The 8744-nt window shown below is 42.4% G+C and overlaps 1 protein-coding gene across 1 annotated transcript; it reads left to right on the top strand.

The window, feature by feature from the left end:
- The first annotated feature begins 5695 nt into the window (after positions 1 to 5695).
- LOC122687864 (10 kDa heat shock protein, mitochondrial) lies at positions 5696 to 6176 on the top strand. The gene has a single exon (XM_043893584.1). The coding sequence runs from the start codon at positions 5740 to 5742 to the stop codon at positions 6046 to 6048; it is 309 nt and encodes a 102-aa protein (XP_043749519.1). The 5' UTR covers positions 5696 to 5739; the 3' UTR covers positions 6049 to 6176.
- Positions 6177 to 8744: the final 2568 nt, after the last annotated feature.

The following is an 8744-nucleotide window of genomic DNA, read 5'->3' as shown; positions in this document are numbered from 1 at the left end:
CCATTATTTCTTCTAAAACCATGTGTTTTCTCTGCATAGGACCTTCTGTAGAATGTTTTCTATAGATGTTATGTTTTATATGACTTGTACATATATCTCAATGCTTTTAATCAATCTCATGTTTAATAATTTACTTGTATATGCAATTTTAAATGAGATTATTTTCCTTCAGTATTTTAAAAATATTACTTTAACATTCTACAGCTGCCATTGAGATTTTTGATGTTAATTAATTTATAGAAAGATGTTTTTTCTAGACACTTTTAGGATTTTGTCTTTGATGTTTTAAATGAAACACCTCGTGTCAAGATTTGGGATTTTCCTTATCGATGGGCCCTTTTGATCTGATTCTTCTATCTTTAATTCTTAGCCATTATTTCAACAACAAAAATGCTGGGATCCATTCAGTTTATCTAATAGATCAAAGCTGACCTTTCTATCTTCTTTCTACATTTTAGTTATTCTTGGATATCTTCCATCTCTCTATTCCTTTATTGCAACTTCTAGGAAAATTCTGTAGCTAGGTCCTTGATCTCACTGATTCATTCTTTGGCTACATCAATTTTTCTGTTATGTATTTTATTCCTATCTTTATTTGATTCTTCTTCTTCACTGATTTCGCTGATCCATATTTGTAATATTTTGCCCTTCTGGCTGAAGATAGCCACTTATTTTAAATTCTTGCTTTATCTGGGCCATTAATTCAGCTTGCTCTGACAAGGGTCTTCAGTACCTATTTTTCTTTTCAGAGGTAATACATCTCAAAGAAAGAATTAGTACACCTCCTCAATTACCTTTATTTTAAAAAAAAAACTTTTTTCTTTCTTCTTCCTATGAACTTAAATCCTGCTAGGACTACTGATTACCTTATCTGGGAGCACTTAATCGGAGCAGAGAGTAAAACTTAGACCTAGCACATATGCCTCTCCTGGTACCTTTGGGAGGTTATGGAAATGACTTAGAGAGAAGAGCCTCTATTATGCAAATTTGGAAGCCTCTGTATCTACTCCAGGGCTTCCCTGGTGGCTCAGTGGTAGAAAATCCACCTGCCAAAGCAGAAGACTCTTGTTCAATACCTGGGTCAGGAAGATCCCCTGGAGAAGGAAATGGGAATTGCTCATGTATACTTGCCTGGGAAGTCCCATGGACAGAGGAGCCTGGTGGGCTACTGTCCATGGGGTCACACAAGAGCACATCATCGACTCCAAGCCTCAATCTTGCCTTTCACTGAACTCCCATTTCTTTTGCTGAGACACTGCTATTCCTAGAGTCCAATAGCCTCCCCACTTGAGATGGTAATGATCAGGGCTCCCGCCCCACCCTTTCATTGTCATCTGGCTCATCCACTGATGCTGGCTTGGGGCTGCGGTGTCCCCGCATTACAGCACAATGGAGAAAACAGTGATTCAGCCAGGGCGATGCTGGCTGAAGAGATGAGGACAGTTAGAAAGCTCCCTCTCACAGCAGCCCCTAGTTAGCAGCATCTGGTTCTCTTCAGGTCTGGACAGCTGCTCACCTCCCGGAGAATGGCCCTAACACCCCTGGTGATCACTAGCGCTCACTGCGGTTGCTATCACCCTCCCTGTTGCTTGTGCAGTGCTTCCATGTTGAGTTTACGCAAAGGAGCCAGTCTCCTGGACCTCATTCAGACATGGCCATAGGACCAAATAAACAAAGAACAAGTGATTCCTTCATGTGAAAACTTTCCAGGAACGCTTGGCAGGAAAATTCTATAACCCATTTCTATTGAAAACTGGACCAGGGAAACACCTCACTTGGGGGGAAAAAAAGAAAAGCCTAAAATGGCTTATCCATTCCTAGCTTCCATTACTTCAGATTTTGAAAGCAAAATTATTTATCATTTTTCTCAAAATATAAATATAGAATATTGTTACAGTTCCTCAAAATAATCCTATACTCTTACAATCAAAATGGTAGAAATGAATTATTGGGGATGAAAGACACAACTAATAATCACTAAATTATCAGCAAAGTTTTATACTTTAATTAATCAGTTTCAACTGTTTTTTGGACTTTCCTAGTGGCTCAGACAGTAAAGAATCTGCCTAAAACGCAGGAGGCCCGGGTTCAATCTCCAGGTTGGGAAAATCCCCCGGAGAAGGGAATGGCAACCCACTACAGTGTTCTTGTCTGGAAAATCCCATGGACAGAGGAGCCTGGCAGGCCACAGTCCATGAGGTCACAGAGAGTCAGACATTACTGAGTGACTAACACTTTTGCTTTTTCACTTTTCAACTGTTATTTTATGTGCCAGGCATTTCCAAGTTTATTATCTCCTCTGTTTTTGGTAGTCACCTTGAAAAGCATCCTTAAAGAAAGTTGAAAAGAAGTGGTGACTGGTCCCCAGGTAGTAAATGTTGGAACTGAGGATGAAATCCAGGTGGAATTCTGTTTTTAACTACCTAACTTGCATTTATGTTGTTTAAATGACATTAAGGTTACACATCAGAAGATAAGGGTAATTACTCAGGAAATATTTACATCTGTCAAAAAGCTGTCTTGGATGTACACCTGGAAACCATGTACTTTGGTTTGATGTTTTATTCATTTTCTTTCCTTAAAGTTTTTTTATTTACATATTATTTCAGAAACATATTGCTGCCTCTCTGAGGGTAAGCATGTGGTAGTTTCAGGATGAAGTCATACAAAGGGAGCACCTGGGCTGTGTAGTTTCCCCCACATGGGCATTATTTAGAGTCTCCCCTTAAGCAATAAGAGACTTTTCTACAGCTTTGGGTTTGGAACAGGGTCTAGGAAAAACCTATAGGGAGTAGCTTTTCAATGAATTATTTAAGCAAAATTTAACTGAATTTAGATTGCATTTTTTCTTAAACCAGTTTCCAGATATCATACTAGATTCTTCTCTGTATTATCAAGTATAAGTGAAAGTCGCTCAGTCGTGTCTGACTCTTTGTGACCCCATAGACTATACAGTCCATGGAATTCTCTAGGCGAGAATACTGGAGTGGGTAGCCTATCCCTTCTCCAGTGGATCTTCCCAACCCAGGAATCGAATGAGGGTCACCTGCATTGCAGATGGATTCTTTACCAACTGAGCTATCAGGTAAGCAAAGCCAAGTGTAAGTCTCATAATAACACTGAATGATCCAAATCAGAAAAATTCACAGTTATATGCTTTGTATGGTCAGATATTTAGGTCAGAGTTTTTTTCCCCTTCAATAAATTATACCTTAAAAAGAGGGGATCATCTTAAAAAATCAGTCACCTTAGAGGATGCCATTTCAATTACTTTATTATGAACAAAAATATAGTTTATGACAAAAAAGTTCTACTGTAATGACCTCTATCACTGCTAGTTTGGGATGCTTACAAAAGCCAACTTCAGAACCTATAAAATACTCTGAACATACATAATCATTATTCTTACATTTACATGACCAGTTCCAGGTGAACACTGTAAATATGCATTTTAAAAGATTAATGAAAAGAATAACTCAATGTTATATTAACAAGCACCTACTGTGTAGGATAAAATTTCTAATGGCAACGTCATATATAATTCAAAAGTTGTCCTATCCAACTCTTTGCACCCTGTGGACTATAGGCGACCAGACTCCTCTGTCCATGGGATTTCCCAAGAAAGAAAACTGGAAAGAGTTTCTATTTCCTTCTCCAGGAGATCTTCCCAACCCAGGGATCAAACCCACGTCTCCTGCATTGCCGGTGGGTTCTCTACCACTGAGCCACCTGAGAAGCCCAACTCAAAAGGAGCACTTCTCAAAAATATATGGAATATGACAGGGAAAATGAGATCCAAGTGAGCCTAACAAGTTGCTCTGGTGATGACGAAGACCCACCTGTTTAAAGATACATGTGACAAATTGAGTAAAATTGTTTTACAAAAAAATTAGAAGTGGAAAGAATACTGCTCAGTTACTGTGTAATAATGGCCATTTGAATGTGTAGATAGTACCAAATTTACCATGTGTAGAAAGTACCAAGTTTCAGAAATGTCACTGTTGTTGTTCAGTGGCCCAGTTGTGTTCAACTCTTTGAACCCCATGGACAGAAGCACTCCAGGCCTCTCTGTCCCTCACCATTTCCTGAAGTTTGCCCAAGTCCACGATGCAGAAGACTTAAATATTTTTAGTTACTTAGTTGATTATTTTACCTTTATCCCCAAATATTCGTATGTTCAAGAATGGAAAAAGATTTAAGAATCTTCTAACAATGCTTTATATTCAAAGGCAAATGATCGCTGGGCATCTGCACTAAATCTCCAAGTCTCTGCCATATACCAAGCTCAGCCCAGCAAAATGAACCACCATACTATCTGCCTTAGAAGCAGCCATGATTGAAAGATCATGAAGAAAGTGTACACACAGCCAGGTGTAAGACATTTCTGCAGGTTTCAAGTACACTCTTTTGCTTGATTCACCCTCCTGAACAAATGCTATTAATAATGGAGCTATAAATAGAAGTTATTGAATTTAAATAAATTAAGGGAGAATATTCAAGCAATGACCATCCAAAATATGTTGTTGATTCTCGAGTAAACAATTTCCTCAGGAGCAAAAAAAAAAGACCAGTAGACAAGGAGAACCTTCCCATTTACTCAAAATAAGGAAATATAGATTAGAGGACTTAGTAGGAAATCTCCCTTCTACCTCAAAGTCAGCAATGAACTGAGCAAAGATGAAATTCAAATCTTTCTGACCTACAACACTCCTCAAGTCCCCTGCATTGTGGACATGAACTTGGGCAAATCTGGGGAGATGGTGAGGGACAGAGAGACCTGGAGGGCTTCAGTCCATGAGGTCGCAAAGAGTCGGACACGACTGGGTGGCGGAACAGCAGCATTTCTCAAAAACAAGAGTGATGATCCGAGTTATACAGAGAAACTTCATGTCAAAGGCATCATAAAAACGGCCTGCAACTTCCCTGGTGGTTCAGTGGTAAAGAATCCGCCTGTCAAGCAGGAGACATGGGTTTGATCCCTGATCCAGAAGATCCATCATGCCATGGGACAACCAAGCCCATGCATCCCAACTACCGAGCCTGCGCTCTAGAACCCAGGGGCTTCAACTACTGAGCCCACGTGCCGTGATTACTGAGCCCCAGCATCCCAGAGAGCCCATGTTCCACGAGAGAAGCCACAGTGATGAGAAGCCCGAGGACTGCAACTGGAGAACAGCCCCCACGTGCGACAGTTAGAGAAAGCCTGTGTGCAGAGATGAAGATCCGGCACAGCCGAAAATAAATCAAATTTAAAAACGGTAAACTGCCTGTTAATACATAATGGTCAATGAAGGAAAGCCAAAAATCAGCCTTATGAAATTAGGTCTGCCAACACAACTTCATCCAACCCCACTCACCCTTTCCAAGATTTTCTCTGCAAAAAAGCTGATTTTAACACACCAGGGATTCTCAACCTTAGCGCTATTGACATTTGGGACCCAGTGCCCTGTCGGGTATTTTAGCTGCATCACTTGCCCCTACTTGCTACATACCACTGGCATCTCCTCCCTAGTTGTAACAACCCAGAACCGCTCCAGATACTGCCAGACATTCCCCTGCAAGGACATCTCCCCTAGCTGAGGACAACTGACCTAGGCAATGTACGCTCAGTATTAGAATATCAGTAATGGCTGCTACTATGTTTTCTGGATAATTAATTGTAAATAAGAAAAGTATGGAGTAGGTCTCTCCTTTTGCCTGCGGCGTGAGTGCAGAGTGAGAACTGCGGCAGCCGGAGTCATGGCAGGACAGGCATTCAGAAAGTTTCTTCCCCTCTTTGACCGAGTATTAGTTGAAAGAAGTGCAGCCGAAACTGTAACCAAAGGAGGCATTATGCTTCCAGAAAAATCACAAGGAAAAGTATTGCAAGCAACGGTGGTAGCTGTTGGATCAGGCTCTAAAGGAAAGGGTGGAGAGATTCAGCCAGTTAGTGTGAAAGTTGGAGATAAAGTTCTTCTCCCAGAATATGGAGGCACCAAAGTAGTTCTAGACGACAAGGATTATTTCTTATTTAGAGATGGTGACATTCTTGGGAAATATGTTGACTGAAATAAGTCACTATTGAAATGGCATCACTTGAAGCTGCCCATTCCACTGAAGTTCTGAAATCTTTCATCATGTAAATAATTTCCATGTTCCTCTTTTATAATAAACTAAGGATATCCAAGCTAATGACATCCAGTGTTTAAAATTTAGTTTCACTGTATTGGTATAAACATTTCCAAATAAAAATATAAATCAATGGTTAAAAAAAAAAAAAAAAAGAAAAGTATGTAGGAGATGAGGGAGGAAAAGCTTGGCATTAATAACATCAGGGGCAAAATGAAGATGAGAGTAGCAACTATGGATTCCTTTCACTTGTCCATTCTCCTCTACGGTCTTATAAATCCTGCAGCAGAAAGAGAACCGGAGTCAGCTTTAGTTCTAAGCAGCAAACTAGTTCACCCCCAACTTTGTGTACACCTGGACCCTGGCAAGTTTCCTGCATCTGGCCCCTTGATGCTTCTGGATGGCTGCTTCCTAAATGTGACCCAAGAGTGCCGGAGCCCACTGTGGAAGCAGGGCTGGGTTGCCCTTCTGTCCATCTGTTCTACTAACCATGAACTCATGTTCCCTCCCCCAAAGGTGTTCTGTCAAACATCCCTAAATAGCAAATATCACAGCTACATCCACCCTCTCTTCAGATACACGCCAAGGTGATTAGAGCCACCTTCTATGACTTTGTGCTTCTCAAACACTTCATACTTAGCCCCAGCTGTGTGAACATTATCCCCCTTAGGAAGGGAAACTGAGATGGGTCCTGGGGTTAGGGCTCAGAGACTTCCTCTCTGGGCGTTATAAAGATAGTCAATGTCATAGGAACTTTATCAGCTCTGCTTGCCTTTCCTTTTCCAGGTTCACAAAACGGAAAGCTGTTTAATTAACTTACTGTGTTGGAGGTCTCCGTTCCCTATGGCGAAGTTCCTCTTGTTTTTGGCCTCTGCTCCCCGGTTGGGTGAGGGTGATCCAGTGGCTTGTGCAGACTTCATGTTGGGAGGCACCTGTGCCTGCGTCCTGGTGAGGGGAGAGGAGTTTCTCCCCTCTGACGGGCAGGGCCCTGTGCGGTGGTTTGTTTTGGGGTGTCCACGAGAAGCCTGTCTGCTGATGACTGGGTTTGTGTTCTTGCTTGTTGTTGGGGTGAGGCATCCTGCGCTGGGTGCTGCAGGCCGTTGGCTGGTGCCAAGGCTCGGATACAGCTGGAGACCTTGGTGGGAGTTCTTGCTGGTTAATATTCCCTGAAGTCTGGAGCTCTCTGGCGGTCTAGTGTCCTGGACTCAGCACTCCCACCCCAGAGGCTCAGGCTGGACCTCGAGTTTTGCGTAGATCCAAGTATTTCTTTTCAGGGGGTCAGAGAGTCCTGCCAGCTGTCAGCTGGGGCTCTGCAAGACCCTCTGCCCCTGAAGATGTCCTGGTGTGTCCGCAGAGCGGGACGAACTCCACGTCCGCCTCCTCCTCCGCCATCTTGTTCCCCCCTGCAGAAGGCTGTTTAATTAAAATCAAGTGTTCTGAGTTAACCTCCCACTTCTCTCTCCATCTGTGGAGTATCTGTTTCCAGATATGCTCAGGCAGTTCCAATTTTTCTGGGCTGACATTGATCTGGTTCACCCTGCCTACGGTATCAAACACACAGAAGCAGACGCACTTCCAAAGATGGTTATCTCTTTGCTGGGAAAGGCCTGACCTCTCCCCAGAGCTCCATTTTCAGAGGATTTCTGTTCTACACCTTTTCTCTCTTTCACTAGTAAAAACATACCTAAGAAAGTACCAAGTCCTTTATGTACGCTCCCTAACTTTTCCTGAAAATCACTGATGTTACGTTTGCAAATTACAGACTTGCAAGCCAGCTAGGGTGAAGGCTTATTTTAGCTCTGACAACAGGTGTGACTTTTTTCCCCTCTTGCCTCTCTTCCCTTTTTAAGCAGAGAACATGTCTGATTGCAAGCTCCTTGAAGCAAGCAGCTTGTCTCTCTTTCTCTCTGCAATGTCCAGTTTACTCCCATGAACGCAATAGGAATGTGGTATGAATTTCTTGGGTTGAACTGAATTTTATTTCTAAAGGGAAGTTGGCTGTGTCCCAGAGATGCCTTCCTGCAATTGACTCAGATGCTGACTACTCAGTCACTGATTACTATTGTGCTGAGGGCTGCTGAGTAGGTTGGTAGCTTTCTGGAGTGGACACCTGTCTCTCAAAGGCAGGGCTGAGTCACCATATAATCACAGACTGAGCAGGGCCCTGAGATACCCACTCAGAGCCACGACCAACCTAAGCAGGATTCTTTCTGGAAATTTAGTAGCAAAGAGGGTAAGTTCCAGGTTTTTCTTCCCAGTGTTCCAATGCCCCTTGGTCTTCCAGAGTTCTCCAGCCCCTTCTGTGATTCCTTGAAGGTTTATTAGGCTTCCTGCTGAAACGTGTTGCATCATTTTTCAGACGGTTAGAAAGTGACAGAAACAGCAAGAGCTGCCTTTCCCAGTGAACTTAATCTGCAACGACTGCAGAGATTGGCTGAAGATCCAGCACCTGCTACATACACTAGGCAGACACAGCTGCTCTGCATTCAGTCTCACCCTAAATAATTACATCTCTGAAATTCTGCCGTACTTAAAAGCATTTAAAGATTTCTTGTGTTTATGTCTTCTCTTGTTAACTTGGCCTCTAAGCATCCCTCCACTTCTGTTTTGATGTATCAACCTCATCGCTTGTATGA

This window comes from Cervus elaphus, chromosome 32, assembly GCF_910594005.1.
Source record: "Cervus elaphus chromosome 32, mCerEla1.1, whole genome shotgun sequence".
In the NCBI taxonomy this organism is placed as follows: domain Eukaryota; kingdom Metazoa; phylum Chordata; class Mammalia; order Artiodactyla; family Cervidae; genus Cervus; species Cervus elaphus.
Note: the sequence above shows the minus strand (reverse complement) of the source record. Positions and strands in the feature narration are given on the sequence as shown.